General features: G+C 35.0%; 1 protein-coding gene across 1 annotated transcript in view; it reads right to left on the bottom strand.

Annotated features, from left to right (window-relative positions):
• Positions 1-21,393, bottom strand: part of LOC138184831 (very long chain fatty acid elongase AAEL008004) — a 37,604-nt gene that overhangs the window by 5,883 nt on the left and 10,328 nt on the right. Inside the window, exons 2-3 of the mRNA XM_069123164.1 lie at positions 18,652-18,724; positions 8,759-8,949 (exon numbers count right to left, since the gene is read on the bottom strand). Of these exons, the coding sequence (XP_068979265.1) occupies positions 8,759-8,949; positions 18,652-18,712 (252 nt within the window). The 5' untranslated portion in view covers positions 18,713-18,724. The remainder of the gene's footprint in view (positions 1-8,758; positions 8,950-18,651; positions 18,725-21,393) is intronic.

Genomic DNA, 21,393 nt, shown 5'->3' with positions numbered 1-21,393 from the left:
AGAATTTGGAAAATTCTGGGATATTTACACTTAAGCGTGTAGCGTGGCGCGATCAGATCGCTGATAATAGCACCAGGCTGCGGATATTTATAGAGACGAACATTTTTGTGGAAAAATGGAACCTAAGCAAAAATTTTGTTCACCTGCTAAATATTACATCGAACTTTAGGTATTTTATAAATGTTTGAATCTTTGAAGCTCGCATAAGTATGTATTATACATAAAATACATAGAATTTGGCTAACAAGTGAACAATTTGTATTGTAAGGATATCAAAGGCTAGCGACAAATGTTACTTTGCTTTGATGCAAAAGAATGAAGAATGTGGTAGAAGATATTACGTCCGTAACGATTTGACGTATACCAAATCAATTACAGATTTATTTAAATCTTCACTTCGTTGAGGCTTCGTTGTATCTTCTTTAAATTAAATGTTTAAAACTTTCCTCAAACAAAAGTGAAAATTTAGAAGAGTGAAATTCGAATGTGAAATATTGCAGTTTTGCTTGCAAAGTGGTTTGTTACCGGAAATGATTCCCAATTTGCGGAAACTGTATGTGCTCGAAATTAATCTGAGGAACGTGTAACGAAAGAGAAATCTTGCGAGGCCGCGATAATTGGTTAAGTGACGATGATTTTGCTCAAACCGAGCATGAAATAGCGTTACGAAATAATCTTGTCCACGAAGGACTTTTCGTGCGCCAAATTCGAAACGTGCAAATTAACAGAAACACGATCGACGTTACGATCGCCTTTTTTAATTTACATTACTGGGGGATCCTACCTGATCCTACCTGACTGTCGATATTGACAGCGTTTGAAGCAAATAATACTCAATGGTATATATCCATCTAAAATTGATATTTCTTGATCGACTGGCAATGATTTGTTTAATGCCTCTAACTGAGAGGGTAAAACACTTGTTCTTGTAAAACACATAAATACTGTAGAATGGAATGCAATTTCACGCCGATAAATATAATATTACAATACGATTCCCTGGAGAAAAGAACGTGGTCGTATTACTGTGACTATGTATGCATTCAATGTATATACGCATATAATAAAGTTACCTCATACAGTTCGAGAACCAAATAAACGGTGGCTTACAAAATCGCTAATATGTACTTGAAAAATTCTATGCCTTTGCGACGAAGATCGCAATAACTCGTTATTGAAATATTTCAAGTTTGCTTCTCTTCTTTATAAAGAATCCATCAAATCTTAATTTCAAGATACTTTCTTTAGCTACGAACAGTTCAAGATTTAAATTACATATCTAGATAGAAGATAAAGCATTTCCAGTAATGTAGAATATTTTTGTTGTTTGTAAAACAATGTTGGTAGTCACTTAAGAAACGTGTATATACATTTTTAGGGAACAGCGCATTATAATATTGTTCTAATGGAAACACCGTTTACATTAATTAGCATGTTTTTGTAGCTCATTAAGGCTGATGAAAGGAGCGTTTTGCGGATAAACGAAGGAAATAACGTTGCGTGCAATGTAATCTATTTTAAACTGGACATAGAAAAGCACGCTATTCGTAACCTTCTTTCAATATTTCTTCTTTTTTCAACGTGGTAGGTTTATTTTCCGCTGAAAAAATTAAGTTAATTAATGTAACATAAAAAGGAAAGAAAAAAAAAGATGACAAAGCATACAGAAATAGTCCAGAGATCTCAAGATTTCAAGAATACAAACATAAATTATGTGTAAGCGCTCGCGAATGCAGACAGGATTTGTCGAAGCATAATTATTCTGTTATCTGTTGGAGGCGACCGAGCTTTCCTTAGGTTCATCATGCTCTCCAACAAATATCGTTGACTTTGGTTATCGCGTGACGCACGACATCCGATTCGTGTAACTTGATTGGTATCATCGACGCTAGGACACGGAATTCCATTAAACTTGACCGTATTAAACAGGGTTAGGAAAGCTCGGGTGTAGTTTGAAGCGTAGGTCGTTCGGTAACGAGAACACAACGCACGTATAGCTGTGGGAATTGTGTGTCAAGGCCGCGGTAGTGTCGTGTTAAACACCATACGCATGCCAGGATAATTTTTCATCGCCGTACATATGTAGGTCCACCTTGATTTGAATTTCGTGAACCACGGTCACAAGTTCGGCTTTATTTCTCCATCGCTTTTGCCCGCGAAACGACGAATAAATGTGACTTCTAGCCATCTATCGCGTTCAGTGTTCCGTGCACGTCTCCAGGAAGCTAGAACGAGATTCTCGAGGCTTTTCGGGCGTAAAACCGTGTCCCTTTCAGTAAAATGTTTCACCGGCATTGCAGTTAGTTTGCAGTAACTCAGAAGTCTAAGGACACACCGATATCGTGTGTAGCGTTCGGTGTGATGTAACGTGGTAGTAAGGTTTCCGTGGAACTCTAATTACAGCAACTGCAATACGAAACGTTGGAACGATCTATGCCCGAAAAGATACTGTTTGTAGAGGAAGAGTTGGACAGTATCGACGATATTTACGAGCATGTCTGAAACTGGGATTCAGACGACAATTACACAGTTACTACTTCTTGCCTTTCAAAATAATATCCTGACGCACATGAACAACAGAGGACGTGCCTATCCAGATCAACGTAACGAATTTCGCACCTGCTCTCGCGGGATACGTGTCGCGCGGAATCGTGTCATCGTGTCAGGAAAATTACGTTTCTGCTCATTACGATACTCTACAGCGATGCTCATTCCAATGGCAAAACCAAACGGTCGGCTTAGACCTTCACGGCGTACTAGTAGCTGCTCCCCGATGACGACGACGGCGACCACCACCACCACGGCCATCACAACGAAAGTACTTTCGACACTGGCTTAGCGTGACTAATGCGCTTCCTAAATCGATTCTTTGGAAAAAGGTCCGCCAAAAAGAAGGCTTTTTTCGGAAGGGACAGGACTCTTTGCAAGATAAGCGGCCAATGATAAATATTTCTTAGTAAAGGATCGATTCATAGATTCTTCGTCGCATTCGTCAGTTCGCGAGGATATTTAACATGTTAGCCGGGTTATCTATTGAGAATACATATATTGTCGACATGAAAAGTTAATAAACACGTATTAATTTCAATCTGGATTTTTCGAAACATGATTATCATAGCATGTATCTTCAGTAGAAATGACTTCATGTATTAAGAGATAGGAGTATTAGATAAATTTTAATAAAGAGATAAAGAATTTGAATGAGTCGGCTCATCTTTTCCCGATAATTCGAACCTGAAAAACTTGAAACGTTTGTTACACACGCGTGTAATATGTTTGTGTATATGTATGTGTATATATGTTGCAATTTATACAGTATGAAGTCAATAGATCATCTCGAATCACGTTTTTATGTCACAAGATGCATTTACGAATAAGATTTGTAGGAACAGGCTGCTCTTGTATCGTAAGTTCGAAAGGCTTTAACGTTCGGATGATTGATCTCGAGTTACTTTCAATGCCATTCTATTATTTTATGCGCGACGTATTGGCAATGGTAAATGTGCAATTCTTTTAATTAAGCCTTTCTGTGGCAAGGTTATCGAAATGAACGTCACTTGACTTGTGAGTCATTGGGCCGATAACTCGGCTGATTTGTTGTACAGTGAAACTTACTTATAAGCTGATAAGGAAAATTAAAACCTCCTTGTTCTATAAACATTAGCTTTTCTCTCGATATACGGTGGGGATAGAAAGTATTCGTACATTCTTTAAAACAGAATAACCTTTGTAAAATTTGGCCAAACAACGGCTTTTTTAAGGAGTTATTATATCTAAGAGAATTAGTTTACTAGATGACGTGTGTAAAAAAAAAAAGAAAAAATGTAGAAAAGTTGCAATTGGTCGGAATTGCGAAGAAAAGAGTAATGTACATATGTTGTTTAAATTCTCATTGCAGGTCCAGATAGAGGGCATAAAGTTGCAACTTTTTCAAAATCTTCTTTCGCGTCTTCTAGTAAACGTTTGGTCAAATTTTAAAAGAATTATTCCGTTTCAATGAGTGTACAAATATTTTCTACACCTGCTGTATGCCATATGATAAGAATCGACAATATCTACGTAAAATTTGCCGCGTTATCCTCTTAACCTACAACTACGGGCATAGCCCGTAGTAGATGATCGGACCAAACGTGAATCGGCCCAAAATTCTCGAACGTAAATCGTAGGTAAAGGGGTTAAAATGAAATTATGTTAGAACGCAGTTATGTTAAAAGAGATTAAAATCCGGAGTATTTCCTATTTTAGAGGCAGGCAACCGCCCACATGGTGCACAACGATTAGGAATTATGTAACTAAATTCTTAATTTCTTAACGCGTTGCGTATTATATTTAAACGCATAAGATTTATTGATAAATCTTATCGCGACACTTTATATTTTTGAAACTAAAGCCCTAATTCTGAACTATTACTTAATATATTATCAAGTCGATCAAAGCAGTATGATTCAGTGTTTCTTAGAATAATCGAGTGGATACACTCTCCTTATCTACCCGGAAGATTTTCATTTCGTTGCCATTTTAAATGATTGATGATGATTAATTGCTATGTAGCGTAGATACTTAAAGATTGTTCTTAATGTTGTTTCATACTTTTCAGATACTAATAAACACTCATTAAGTATGCCGTGAAGGCTTTCTTCCAACAGTTGTTAGAGACGAATATCAAGATAAGTATCAATGAAGTATACAAAGTGTTTAGCTACATGTGTAAAAAGATCTAAGGGGTGATTCTTAAAGCTAAAACAGGATGAAACTCAAGGATGAAAAAATTGTGTTTTCGGCTCTGTTTTTTAGTCATTGACAATTAAAAATTAGCCGAAGTATCCCTGTGCACGAGCAAATTGCTTACACGAACGAAAGTAGATCAGCCTAAGAAGCGGGCTGCACAGAGATCCTCAAATCGAACGATAGCACGAAGGAGACAGCAGCTTCCTTCGTACAAGTCGTAGAGAAGAAAATTATGACATTCGAAAACGTAAACTATCCTGCGCGATGTCTTGGAAGAAAAATCGTAGATTAAACATTATATCTGCCTTCTCATTAAAATCCAGCATATCGAAAACCGCCTTATGGAATTTTCGAATAGGCAGGATTAATATTTCCTCTAATCTTTTGCCTCTATAAATAGTTACTAAATAATAGCACATATAAACAACGTTTATACAAATTTTATATACGCACACCGATTGTCCCGTCCGCGGATATCCACAGAAGAATGGTAACGAAAATAGCAATCGTTTTATATTACAGTACATGTTCAGTATAATCTGTTTTCTTTCAAACGAAGTAGACAATAAACACGATATATACAACATGATTTGAGCATCTCTATGCATCCCGCTGTATAGGCTGTCCTAATTTCGTTCATATAAGGAGGTTTACTCGCGCACAGGGATATTTCGGTCAATTTTTAATTGACAATAACTGAAAAAGCACAACCGAAAACGCAATATTTTTATTCTTGGTTTTCATCTTATTTTAGCTTCATCGAGATTTTCTTGCGACAAATGTTCAAAATGTATTTCAGAATACGTATCGATGAGTTTTGTTGAAACGAGGCTCGAATACGTAAAAAGAATTGATGCGGAAGTTCATGTTATTTCGTGGAAAGATAAGAAACAGCGAGCATAGAGCAAATAAAATAAGAACTCTGGAGGAGGGAGAAAGCAGTCGAACTAAAAGACTATTTAAGAAACTTGATTATTGATCTTGATTTTCAGTCCCAGTGGTCAATACTTTGATTATCAGAATGTTTTTAATCACAATCGGTACGTAATCGACTAGCCGAATAATAATTGGATCAACGAAGAACTCGTAGAAAGTAACGCAACGTATTCCTACGTGAGTACGATTCTCACGAGATAACTGTATCGAAGCGTGCATGCGACATACTAAGCACAAACCAAATACGATCTGTATTTCATTAAATACGTACGCGCATTCCTGACCCTCATCAGACACAGGAGCACGTGGATGCGTGGGGACGGTTTCTATTTTCACAAAATAGGAAATCGATTCAAATCGATTCCATGGAATCTTACGTTCCTTCCACTTTGAACCAATCAATTAAACGCGAGCCGTTGCCGTGACCCAAAGAAAAGTATTATCGATCCATCTGATGTGACCACAAGTAAACCGAAAATTCGATATTACACATTCTGAGATTGTGGACATTATTTCATTATTCTCATTATTATTAATAGAACCTATTTGTTGGAATACACTCATATATCGTGAGATTTGAAACATGGTGCATTAGGGACGGGGACATTTTTTCTGAATTAGGGGTGTAATGATTTTAACGAAATTTGACGTATGGTGATAGTTTTAATATGTGGAATAAACATATCTCTAATTTTAATCGTAAATGGCTAACCAATTATGGGAAAAAGGCATTTAAATTTCGGGAAAATTGTGTATTGCTGTGTAGTCCTTGTTGGTGATGGGTTTCGATATCTGAATACGTAGTAATATGCGATTTGTTCAAATTTTAAATGCATATTTCTTGTAATTGGTTAGCCATCTGCGACGCAAATTACGTTCATTGCATATATATAATATAATATAATATAATATAATATAATATAATATAATATGATATAATATGATATAATATAATATAATATGATATGATATAATATAATATATGATATAATATAATATGATATAATATAATATGATATGATATAATATAATATGATATAATATAATATGATATAATATAATATAATATAATATAATATAATATAATATAATATAATATAATATAATATAGTATAATATAATATAATATAGTATAATATAATATAATATAATATAATATAATATAATATAATATAATATAATATAATATAATATAATATATTATAAGAACCTTGTGCGAAACAATCGTAGGAAGCTCATTGGTTTACTAGCACTAAAGTGAAAGTTATTTTATAAAGTTATTTTATATAAAAACTCATTTCTTGAAGTTAAAATTAATCTTTTATAAATCGTATTCCAACATTGCGCGACTACTTTCCCCCTTTAACACGCTTGTTCTGTCGCATAAAGGGATCGTTTAACTTATAGCGGTGAACAAAAAAAAGTTTAAAAATGGTACGTTGTGATCAACTCTTATACTAAACATCCTTTACCGTGTTAGTTACAGTCATCTATTCTGGGGCACATATATTATATTTATTCCCCTTGCCTTGTCGAATATTTCTCTTTCGTGAAATTATAGTATTTCTTCGTACCTTTTGTCTTATAAACTCTTCTTTGTCCGTATAAACAATTCAGCTACTTAGAAGCCATTCAGAATGTGATCATTTAAAAAACATTATTTCTTAAAATTCTAGAACCTTGGAATTTCTTTATTTATCCTTTTTTTCCTTTGCGATGAACAATTTTATGAAAACCGATTGTTAATTGTCTACCTTAACAATAAAATCGTAAAACTTGCAAAGAGTGGAGTTGACCATTTCGGTTTGCGAAATGCTGAATTAAAAATCCAGCACTACTAACAATATGAGTTAAGTAAGATTTAAAAAAACGTGATTGGGTTTATAGGTGAAATGACAAGGCGTTTCTTTCAATTTCCTTTGGTCTATAGGAAAAATGTCATTTCTCTGGTTTTACGCGTGTACCTGGCACAGGTCAACAATCGTGAATAGGATGGAAAAACTGAGAAATGCAAATGGCGAGTCGATACGCTATTTCGCGGGTTTTTCATCGACGCGATGAATTTCATTGACTGGTCGAAGGAATGGCTTATGCAAGCCACGGAGCACCGGCGCATCGTAGCCGACAGGCAATAACTTTCACGAAGAAGGGGGTAGGGGGCATATCGTTGTCGAGACCGATCATTAATTATTCTAGGCGTGATCGATGATACGTCGGAATGGGATTACTTGAACGAGTTTGTCGGCTAAGCGAGGGACAATCGTTCGCGTTCATTTCTGTGCCAATATAGTAAGGCAGAGTTATTTGAGTCACCTAAGCTCCAACATCATAAAGTTCAATTTTGAACTTTCTACAGAATAGTCAAACTTGTACAAAATTGCGATCGTTAGTCTTTAATATAGTAACGAAAGAATGAGAAAGTACCGTGTACTTCAAGTCCACCAAAAGGACATATCAAAAAACGAAAAAATGATTCGAATAATCGTATGGCTATTAATTATATAGTAATATACACACGTTACTGAATTACGATAATTACAACTGAAAATGCCGACATTAATTGAACACACATCTTTCCTTTTCATGAGTGGAAGTTATACCCTCGTAGAAATTTATAATCGGTGAGCTATCGATGTAACTGCGTGAAATATTTCACTGCTTATCGCGTTACTAATAATGAGTCAAACAGTTTTTTTCTAAATTTATATCGCTTAAAAATTGCTTATAATCAAATTTGACAAATTAGCTTGACTCTGATAACCCTATCTTATCGTGTATACATATATAACTTGGTCTTTTAATGGTCCTAAGTTTACAGAACTAGTAAAATTAGGGGAGATTCTACAATTCGAAGTAAAACGAAAATCAAGAATAACAAGACTGTTATTGAATTTTGAAATTAGGCTTTCTCAAAAACGAGACATTCAATGCAATTTTGTTATTCTCGATTCTCGACTTATTTTCACATGTATCGTAGAATAACTTGCTGCCGATTATCTATTTCTGTATGTATACTCTGTACGAAATCACGTTTCTCTGAGAAAAAGTAAATGGATATAGAGAGAAGAAAAAGTTACAAACAAGCAAGACGCACCTCGTAGAAGATCCATGTGGAGAATAGTGTTTGAACCAAGTTGTACGCTATCAGGATTCCCCGAAGTTTGAAAGGCTTTTTGTTTTCCATTATCCTCGGTCCCAAAACCTTGCTGAAATAAGCGTAAGATAGGCATATCGCCATCGTTGGAAAAGGACTGCTCATCATCACCCAATTGTTCACCCGGGGATCTAGAATCAGAATACAGCTACCGTTAGAGCGAACGACAATCGCGGTTACAATTGTTTACGAACGATTATTTCTCTTATCCATTATCCGATAAATACATAGTTAGTCGTTTGACGCGCGACATCGAACTTTTCGATAGAAAAAAAATGTGTTCCCTTTCTTTCTTCACGAGCTATCGATTCGACTGTGATTAAATAGAAATCGAACGGCTAGAAACTCAAAGTTTGGCTAATTAATATCGCGCTCGATGGGAATGATTCGTGAACAATGACTCTCGGGCTTCTTGAAATTGGGAGATTGGCGCAAACGGTCTCTCTATTTAGAAAAGTACGAGTATATTAAGAACGTAGGCATACGCGACGTGCTCGACTAGAGACCAATACTCAAGCAAATGAAAGATACCACTGCGAGCAATTTCATATCAACGAGGGTTAGCGTGAGTAGGCGTGAAATCCACGTCCACTACGTTCTTGTGGTTATCGCTAATTAAATCTCGCTCTCCTGCTCGGTTTAGTAATAATGTTAAAGCCGCGTTTAATTATCGGTTCTTCATTCAGCGATTCTTTAACGACCGACGAATAGAAAGTAAACAATCGTTACTTCTCGTTACACTCCTTTTTTCTTCTTTTTTCTCCTCTTCCCCCGGTGGTACTTTTATTTTTTCCATAACTTTATGCATCGACGTCACGGTACGATAAACCTCGTTATGATGATTTTCCTGTCATTAAGCAACAATAAAGTGGTAGGCTTCCCGGTTCGTTAACCTCTTTAACACCATGATTATATTTAAAAAAGAACAGGGTAATCCAAGTATATTACTTTAACGGCTGATTGAACTCTTTTGTATGTATCGGAGAAAATTGAAACTGTTAGCGGGTCGACGGCACGCTATTCAAACAGTAACGTGAGCCACGTTTACCGAGTGTTTGGTTTTTATAAAAGAGAAGTTAATCGAACGTTTCATATACACGCAGTGGAAAAAATTCTAATCGATATGTCGATTTAGCCAGTCTTTTCATGGGAAGAACGAGCTTGTAATTGCTACCCCTTGATACCAATAAGGTGTACAACAGAATATCTTATAATCCCATTCTACGAGATACCCAACCCCAACCTACCCCAACCTAACCCCGTCCATGAGTGTTAGAGCACTTACGGAAAACTAAGTAAACCTGATAAATCATTAGGAAATTATAAAACCTCTAAAAAAGCATTATTTCACACAAGACCTTGGGCTATAAAATATATTTGACATTATTATTCAATATTAATATAAAATGAATTTTCTTTCGTATGTATATCGGTCACATCTGCAACAATTTTGACATTTATATAATTATTTTGTTCCATTATCATTCGATTTTATACATATCTACTGTAAATAATTTTATTATCTAAATTCTCGGAATGACTCATTCACTTCGCTCAAAATTCTTCAATCGAGTTTAGATTAGAATACTTTGAGGACTGACGCGTTATTGTTATATTACTATAACTCTTAATACTGTACAACAATTTTGCATGAACATCAAATTTTGGTTGATAATCGTTTTGTTGATAATTTAACTTCATAATCATGTTTTATATAAGATGCCCCAAAATTTATGAAAAGTGTGTAAGTATAAATAAAATATGTAAGATCATGTTTTTACGATTACATCGTTTTAATGTTTACTATCTACAACTCAAATTTCGACGGCAATAGTCTAATTAAGAACATGGATCACGATGGAAAACAATGACATGAAAGTATGACATAACGAGCAGAAGGGAAAACGGGCTAATTATTTCAATATGCAGTTAGATACGTTGAAGTTTCTTGTAGTAAATATACTCTTTACATATTAATATCGTATCTTATTCATCGTTTTTCAAAACACTGGGATATTTGGAAATCTCGCCAATCTCTATGTTACTTGGGTTATTTGAAAAATGGATAAAAATATACATTACATAGCTATTTCTACGGAACGGAATTAACGATCACAAGATACTAGTCAATACTAACAAACAGGTATTAATGAACTCGAAGTCGAAAAACATCTTTTTCCTGTTAATGATAAGACATCATGAATTTATCTTTTGTAGCTTGGTGACAAATCATTTTTTACATTATGCTTTTATCATTTTTTACATAATCATAATTATATGTATTATCATTTGTTACATAATGCAAGAATTATTATGCCCCGTTTTTACATCCTATCTTATTCTTGTTTTAACAAACAAAAGAATGTTTAATGTTTTAAGGGAAACTTTAGCGAATACTCAAAATAAGAAATCATGTGTATCGCCAACCATCCATATTTTTTCAAACTTATAAGAAATATATGAAATAAAAAAAAAACACTATTAGATTTTGAATGATCTAAAGGATGCAACAGAATTAGTAAAAATGTACCATATTTTCCAGCAAGGGACGTCTTTTTTCCTCGTCACGTGTCGCAATGATTGGTCATTGATCGATCTTTACATCGGTCATGAAAATATTTGACTGTTTACCACAGAAAATTTGTACGAATGTACCATGTCCTATTATACCAAGCTTCTTGAAAGCCCCTTTTTAAAGCCAAAAGGCAAGAAAATAAAAGTTACCTATAGGAAAATAAAGTTATCTATCTATCTAATTGCCTAGTGAAATACTTGAATGTTATCTGTCAAATGTATGCTTGCAGTAAATATATGAAACTACTACATTATGTTTTCAGATTCGTTCCAAAATGTTTCGTACAACGTACACAATAAATTTGCAAGAAGTTCCTACAAATATCTAAATGTTTTCGTAAGCCATTGTAAATTAAAATTGGCAAGCCATTGCGCGATGTATATTTGACAAAGAGCCAAAGGTATCAAGAATTACAAAAAATATTTCTCACAGTCTTTATGTCGAATCATTTGACGTAATGCAATCTCGCTAATGTAAACGCAGAAATCGCGCTTCGACGTGTCTATGATCACGGTATACAAAGGTTACATAACAATGTAAATGGAGAGGAAGTATGGAGCAAAGTGACATTCTCCATTCGCTAAAGGCGAGTGGACATTTCGTAACTCAACATTGTTATATGCGCGTTGTAATGTGGAGCAATCGGCATATGATTTAAAAGTAGATTATACAGTCTGCGATCGCACACCTGGCTTGATGTCAAAGTTCTGCCTTTCCGGCAGGAAGTCGATAACCACATCATAACCAATCATCTATTAACACTTTCTGTGTAGGACCGATTTTTGGTTACTTTCCATTCAGACCGCACGTTATACGTGTATACGCCCCATGTTATTATGATTAATAGTTTTGCTTCTGATAGTTTTGCTTGTGCCTTACAATTTTGTTAATAGTGCAAACAACATAATTATCAAGGAAGGGTGTATTATCTAAGATGTATTAGACATCAAAACAATAAATTTAATTTTTATGGAGTTTTTTTAACACACGCATGGTTGAACATTTACTCTACCACAATTCCAAATGGCTTGAACGGAAAGTTCAGCGTGGGGCATATACGCTTTTTTCCAAGAACGAATATTGTTAGCAGAACATTTATATTACTACGTAAAACGTAATTGACGTCCATAATTCTAAATAATTAACATAAAAATAAATGCATGCTAACGATAGTATCGATCAAACCAAACGTCCTGCATATTTTCACAGGCTTTAGATAAAATTATGTAATTCTTTCCATTTTTCTTTGCAATGACATCTCGTGATACAGCATTTCAATACACGAAAGCAAAACATGCATGTTTAATCTAGCGTACCCTCAGCCGGGATTGCCATATGAGATAACGCATGACGTTATATCGTAAAGTACTTAAACACCTACAAAATTATGAAATTTGCGGGTACCTAAAGAGTTAAATTTTGGAACATCACAGCAGCTTTGAAGTTAATTCAGAATGTCGTATCGACACTTTACGAAATCAGATTGGAGTTTGCCTTGATGCATTTTATACTTTGTACGTGTTGGTCATTGTAAAACAGGATTTTAATCTTTTTCAAGCACGTTCAAGTATATTCAATAATTTTCTGAGAAACACTGCATCACTCATCAAATAAAGCTCGAAAAGAGCAAAAGTCGCTCGCTTGGTACTTTTCATAGAAGTTTGCAATCCAAGTTATTTCAAGCTACGTTGTAACTCTCGATCTTTCACTAGAATACGCTATCACATTTTTAAATCTGTTTCACTTTATTCCTTTCAAAATCTACCTTGAAATACTTAACAGATCAACCAGCGGACATCTCGAATTGATATACCTTTGCTTGAGGTACATATATCACTGGATAGCAGATTACGAGGTCTACAAACCATCACCTCAGCGGCTCCCGAGGGTAACCAAATGTCGCTATGTCCTTGCACTGGCACCTTAGTGGTTCTCAGTTCAATAACCAGACATTGGTTCGTCCACTACATCCTCTGTGGTTCCTGATGTTAGCCATTCATGTTGATTCGTCCATGAAAGCTTACCTGTGGCTCCCAGTGTAACCAAACCCTAATTTTGTTACGTCGATCCTTGGTGTTAGCCATATTGCGAATTTACCGTAGAACTCTATTTATTTGAAGCCATCGGAGAACGAACAGTTCATATGAGTACAGTAGGATTTATCTGAACTTGTTGAAAAAAGATATGTACATAGTTCATATAAGTGGAGTACACTTATTTGTTTTAAATTTACTAGTGACCTACTCTTCCTTTTTCTACAATAGCATTTCTCTTTCGGACTAAAGAGCATGAAACCTCTTTCTGTAAGCTAAATGCTAAATAGAGTGGAGTTCTATCTATTTGAATTTGAAACAGTTTATAAATGTAATATGAGTTCATTCCATCTTCCACGATTCTATTATTTTTCTATTCTACAATTAATATTTTTCTAATATTTTTCACAATACTAGTTCATGTTCGGATAAATAGATTCAATCGGCAGTAGTTCAGTCAATAAAGCATTAAGTAAAATGTAATTTCGCTGAATTGTGTTCGAATAATTAGAATTCTATTATAACTGAAGGTCACATAATAGAAATTCACTACTGTATTTCATTATTAATGATATTTCGATTACGCAATAGAATTTCATGTTCAAACAAGTGGAATCGTAATGAAATGCATTTCCACCTTCATTATTACTAAAAATATTTCAAATCCATAATTCAACAAACATTTCCGTTGTCATTGAAATAACATTTATTTAATATGTTTTCTACACTGTCACTGTTACGAGGGCTTTTTAAAAGGTCACAATATCAAAATTCGATTTTGAGAAAGCCTATGAGCTCCAAACACGTATAGCAATCTCGTGGAAAATTGGACTCTATTCAGTCGTCGAATAGGAGGGAGAAAAACGTTCGCACTCGTATCGTTTATCCAATGAAATGGATTAAAAACATACGGAACAAAAAAGCTATTGCTGTAACTGCCGCACACACTTCATCTCTGATAAATATAACTTTACATCGAACGTTTCATTATAAATCGTTTTAATGATCATTTCTTGAAATAGCTCCCCTTACGAATGAATATCACATCACAGTAGAATTCCATTTATCTGAATACTACTTATAGAAACGGAATTCTACTTAAGAACGATTAAATGAACTGCTGCCTATTGATTCCATTTATCTAAACGCGATCTTCTGAATTATATGAACGAGAAATCACTAATAGTAAAAAGGATCAATGAACTCTTATTATATGTATTCCAATTAATTATTATACGAATTGTTCGTCACCCTATAGGTTCGGGTAAAAGGAGTTTTATTGTATATCAAAAAGTATATTTTTCATGTTAGCAGCAGTTGAAGGGAGGAAAGTGGGAGGAAGACAAGTGGCACAAGCTATAGTCTTTAGTTTAAGAAAAGTGAACTTTTCGATAGAACTCCTTTACATATTTGAATTCCGCTTATTGCAATGAAAATTTAGTTAATGCCCGATTAATTGAACTCACTTTGCTGAGTGAATTCACTTATCTGAACAATTTTTAAATATTCATTAAATAAACGAAAAATACTGGATACCATGGAAAATTAATGAACTTCTACTATAAATATTAACTAGCCGAATAAATGAAGTTCTATTGTAGTAGAAAAATGTATGTACGTATGTTTTCAAACATTAAAATGTTATTCTCCGCTAGATAATTACAAATTCTATGTATCGTTTCCTGGACTTATTTCATTCTTGGAAAAAGATATTCTAGTACTATTTTTCTGCTGAGCCCCTCGATAAATCGCTTTAGAAAGTATTTGTCATCATAGGAATACATTATTTTATCAATTATCATCGAGATACACTTTATAAAACGCATGGCTCTGTATTTAATCGTGTTGTTCACATTTTCCTAATAAGTTGTGTGCATGGTTGGCGAATTGCGATAATAACCAGACGATTCCCTTATCGCAGAAACACAGGAATGCAACACGATAAGATGATAATTCTCGTGCGTGAAAAATTCAGTCGGCTCGAGAACAATTCTCTTCGGTGTATCCGTTAGCTTGGATAAATTTTACAAGTATTTTTTTATTCAACCCTCCGCAGGAAGACGCGGGAGAGTTAGTTCAGGAGGCGTTTGACAGAACTTCCGCTAAATTACCTCTGCACTCATATGACCGGAACGTCCACAGGAACACGCACCGCTGGACACTCTTACGATATAAGCCCATATTTTCCATCGTTCTCCACTAAGAAACCAACTCGTTTGTTTTTCCTTTCCACTAGGAACGTCAGTCGATGCGGACGTAATTCGTCCAACGAATTTTTAGTTAGCAAATAATTACGAGGTGAACTTTGGGGTAAGTGGATAGAAGAAGAAATGTTTGAAAGTCAGCCTATTAAATCTACCCTATTATCTCGACCAATAAGAGAAATTCGATTTTCATGTTATCAACGTAATTAATTTCACTTGCAGAGCAGGTCGTACTTTAACCAGTGATTTCTATAATCACGAATAGACAACGGATCGATTTCAGATTGATCGACTTTAGTTGATCGAACATAAATGTAGTATTTTATCTTCAGCAGAAATGAAACAAGGCATTAAAAGACTATATCAAGACTAGAAATCCAAATGGCAAGTTGTAGTGGCTACAAAAAGTATTTGCACATATCCTTATTTTTCAATGAAACGTCTTCTTTATTCGTTTTCATAGTATCAAATTTTTATAGTTATATGAAAATACTATCTATCAGATGATGCAAAATTTAATATACTCAGATTAATTAGTATGCAAATGTTACAATAAACACAATGATGTGCCAATACCTTTTACAATTGCCTTCTCCGATTTTTAAGTTGACGTTGTAGTAAAAAGTAGTAATTCTAGTAAAAACTTTGGAAACGTGTTTAATTAACTTACTTAGAAATATACTAACTCATTTAAAAAACATTTATTTTATTCGAGTGTTTCGACAAGACACGTATGGAAATATTTAAAGAGCTCCTATAAAGATGGAAGTATAAGAGATGAAGTCTATTTCAAAGTAGAGTCGATAATGTTAAGGTATTTGCAGTAGCTGTGACGTTTAAAACTGAAGACAAATATTTTTGTCATGCGCGCACCGGGGCATGATCTTATCCTAACCGGTTTGTTTGACGCGATCCTCGTGGCTACAACGTTTAGCCGAATGAGCATCGTATGTAAATGCAAGAACGGATTCCAGTGGCACAACACAGCTTGGGTGTAATCAGGCAAGGGCGTCTCTTGGTCTACATGAGATACAATTAGCGGAAAACACGGCCTATTGGCTTGTCAGTATTAAATCGATAATCCACGTACCGTGTAGCATGGGAACATGAAAAGAGGACTGGTCAATTTGAGCCCCTTAACAGCTCGTAAGTCGTGTAACGGTTACATCGTCGTCCTCATGAATCAATTCACGAAGGCGTAGAAACCCGAGCTGTGCAACCGTCTAAATGAGCTTTCAACCCTCCTATTATATATGTATAGAATATATGTAATATACTCTTTCAGGACCTACAATCACCACCATCATCATCGTGGCAAAGCTTCATCTTTCCGTGACTTTCGATATTTCTCGAATATGCTTAGGGTAGACTCTTCCCCCTCAAGAAGAACGTAAAGGATGCTTTATTCTGATATCGTTTAGAAACGAATACATATGGTATAACTAATCGTTCTATTTAGATTGTATAAGATGAAACGAAGATGACGAAATAATCGTATTTTTATGACAAAATATTGGATATTCCCTAAGTATATGAATATTTTGCATGAATCGTAGGTAATACAGTACGTGAATTTTACAGAAGTGTCCAAATTAGTGGTGAGTTAGCGGGAATGTTTACTACCTTTTTATGGAATGATTCGACTATAAAACTAAATTACTTAATGAAAAATATGGCAATAATATGTTTTACTATTTATTATGTACGTATCGATATTATTGGATATATACGACGTTGTATTAACATCAGAAGTATCTATATCATTTTACAAGATCTTATCTAATCTGACCTGATCCTATCTAATGTGACTTCATCAATTAAAGAATCTAAAGATAAAGAGTCTTTAACAGAGCTAACAAAATTGCATATTGCCTTTCTAAAATCGATTTAATCGGTTCATAATATATGTACTGTTATATGCATAACTGCGATGACCATATACAATAAGATCATTGCACTTTGATTTAATGTGCATAATTTTATAATTAAAATACATCTTCTTAAAGATGCGCTCGTGTTCGGATACTTTTAAGCGGTAGTGTACAATCGTATTTCGCGTTTCAATCGCTTTATTTCATTCGTCGTGATGTAGACGACGTATTTCTTATGGTAAATAGTCGAATAAAAAAGATGTTACGGTCAATCGTGGCCAGTTTCTCCTATCGATCGGAGAAGAATCGTTATCCAAAACGTTGCAATTCTCGTGGACGATAGAACAAAATCGCAGAAAAAAAGATTGTGGATGGGAAGCGGGAATCTCAAAGAATCGAGAGGAACATTGCGTTCTTGTCTATTGAAAAAAGGTATGCCATGAGTGAATCATGTGGGAAACGCTAACACGAATGGACGCCTTTCTCCTTTTTTCGTGTTTGCCTAATAACGAAGGCTTCAGACTTTAAGATGACATTCACTTGAGTGGATTTAAAAATTTCAACTGAATCCGTAGAAAAATTGGGGACGAGTTTATTGACACACGCGCCGCCGTGAAGTTGGAGGTCATTTAAAAAATATGCGCGACAAATATGTCTCCTCTATGGTTATCGTGTCAGTCCGCTCCTCTTTCAATCGTACATAGTCTCTTGTCCTCGTTCGAATGATGTTCGATGTTACGAAAGCAAAAATTATTCGACGCATTTGTTCGTTTTTGTCACTCGTGAAACAATTTGCGAGAGAACCTTGCATCGCTCTATCAAAATTATTTTTATAATTTTTGTATCGAGTTTAGCTTCCTGTAGTTGACGTATCATTTTAACGTGCAATTCTGTGGCTCTTTGAATTGGTTAGTTACTCGGTTACGATCCCGTGAAATCGGGACGTCGCGTGTCATTGCGATCGGAAAGACTATTATGTATCACTCACAGCGACGTGTTCGCTGGTAAAAATGTTACCCTATTTACGTTGGTTGATCGTTTTTGGTTTTTAATACGATCGCGCAGGATTGACCCACTTAACGACCGATCGATGCTCCAATTTTTCATTACCGCCAATTTGCTTAATGTATTAAAATAAAAATTATCTTACCGGACTTGTTATCCATTAGATCCCTGTACCCGTGCACCAGATCCGTCACTATAGCTGTCATCTTGGCTCAAGTCTGAAACCAGAACAAAGAGTTCCTATTTTATTCGACCTTCATTATAAATACCACAGAATGGTGGTTTAGAAAATCTCCTTAATAATTTTCTTTTTTTTTCAATTTTCTGCTCTCCCAATTTCTTTCAATTTTCTTCGTCTACGAAAGGATGTTTATCGACAATATGCACCGTAATCTTTTGATAAATTATTCAGGAATTGAAAGATAAATAAAAATCCCGGTGGTAAATACTTTGAGATGAATCAAATGCAAGAACCAACAAACGAGCGTAAAAATTCCATTCGTTTTATGCAGGCCGGTGGTAAACTGGTTTTCGCAAAGGCACAAAGGCGCATCAATCGTTTGTACGGATTTTCCAACGCGTTTCCGGGTTGTCCGTCGACTGCTTTCGAGAAAGTTGCATCGGCGGAACGATAAGTCGTCGCAACGATCGTTGGAATTTCCTGCGTGTCTTTAGCCTCCTTTCTTATTCTTTCTGACGAAGATGTAAGAAAGAAGGAAAAAGACATTATCGTGATTATGATTACTCAAGAAACATACTGTCGGTACAGTGTAACGTCTGCTTCAAGATTAAAACGTCGAGTACCGCAGAACGGAGCGATTTAACGACCAGTTCGGTTACTTAATTTCCCTTTCTAAGGTACTTTCATTGGCTCCTCGTGAAATGAAATGTGACTAGGACGAAAAAGCGGGACGATGACTGTGTCAATCGATCGATTACGGAAGAGATTAAGTGGATTAAGTCGCGGGTATTAAAGCCTCTTCGAATTAATGCATACTCAATTATCTCTGGTTTGCACACCCAGAATCGGGTTATGGAATTTCACGATGAGGCGATGAGAACATCGACCGTTGATTGCGTTTTCACGAAATTGTCTGGCTTGCAAGTTTTTCATCGGTTTTGCGCGCTACAGGCTCGGATCCGGGACACCGATAGAATGGCCGGTTAATTGAAAACGAAAGAAACGGCGAACAAATAACGGCGGATGGCACGGTGTCGATTATCGGACAAATATTTTATCGAGAAGGAAAAGTGCAGGGCGTAGCTTGATCAATCGTATGGCGCCACACGCCAAATGATACTATAACTATAACGCGCGTACTATCCAACCTTAGCGAACATATCCGCGTTCGGATTCGTCACATTCATTTTAAAGTACAGTAGTATTATCTGGACCCTATTAATTTATCGATTAATAAAAGAGTAATATAGAGTTGCTTGAGTCAAGCTAAGTAATTTGCCTTGTAATTCGCCAAATTTGGTTATGAACAATTTTTAAGCGATCTACATTTGAAAACAGACTATTTGACTCGTTATTAATGGTGTAATAAGCAGTAAAATGTATTGTAAGTTAGTCAATTAATAATACTTGTATTATACCAAGCTGATAACTCTATTATTGTAAAATTGAACATATGTGTCCTTTATATGGGTCTAACGTTTTAAGTTAGATGATAATTCTTAGTGGCTTTGATAATTTCCTAATGACTTTTCAGGTTTTCCTAAGATTTCGTACGTGTTTTAATACTTATGAACGGTTTTAATAGATATGCATTATAGTAATTTGTTTTTAATTTACCTATACACAATAATGTACCTCTTTCTTCAATATATTATCTTTTGTATTCCAAAAGGTTCATTCCGTGAATGAAGAAAGAAATAAAGAAATAAATGAATAGAATTTATCCTTCGTGCGACACGTCGACCGACTAAAAAATACTCGCTAACAGAATTGCTACGTTAAATATAAAGAATCGAGAGACTCGCCGCTTTTCTCTCCTCGAGTTATTGACTTTGCGAGGCCTCATTCTATCTGTGGCGTGAATTGGTTGCGGACCGTATAGCTCTGTTTTATTGTTTACATCGAGTGTGAACAATATAAAACGAAGAGCTGAATGGATAGCTCGCGAAACTTGATTTTTAAATTCGCGAAACTCGGATGCAGAATCTTGTAAGGACGCAAATCTTTCGGATTTCGCGATGCTTTCCCCACTTTTTCTGAGTATCTAATTCATCAGAAATTAAACATTTTCAAAAAATCGAATTATTTTTTCTCAATATAAGTGGATCGATGAAATCATACAAAGTAAAGTTAATCTAAAATCTAGTCAGAAATTACTACCAAAATAGTTAAGTATAGTTAAGTTAAGTTTGCCAGATCGATTTCTTTGATTGATAAAATTGTTTGTTGAAATCTAAGTAAGCTATCTTCGATGAAATTTTGAGCTGTGCATACATGCAATGGAAAATTTCATAACCATCATAAACCGTAAACAAAGAAAACGCGTGCAACTTGTAAATTGGAAAACATGTAGTAGGAACAAAGTCGAATGTATGCAGTCTTCACGGACACAATATTATAATCGTATTGCTTAGGAAGTTTTTTAGAACTATTCTACATTGATTACGTTCGAACAACGAGTTTTCAGACATTTTAATATTAACATTTTGCTATAATTATTTTCAATATATAGTAATTTACGGACAGTATTCAAACACCTGTAGAATTGTTCATGAATATATGTAAATAATACATACGTTATTCAAAACAGTTCGATTTTTATTAGCACTGTAATGAGATGGGATTACCATGATTATATTCGTAAAATTAAAAACAAACCTTGCTTTATTGAATATTGATAATCCTCGATATTCAACCCATTGTATA

This window comes from Bombus flavifrons, chromosome 11 (genome assembly GCF_040668555.2).
Source record: "Bombus flavifrons isolate JBK064 chromosome 11, iyBomFlav1_principal, whole genome shotgun sequence".
Lineage (NCBI taxonomy): Eukaryota > Metazoa > Arthropoda > Insecta > Hymenoptera > Apidae > Bombus > Bombus flavifrons.
The sequence above is the reverse complement of the archived record's forward strand: the minus strand, read 5'-3'. Positions and strand labels throughout refer to the sequence as shown.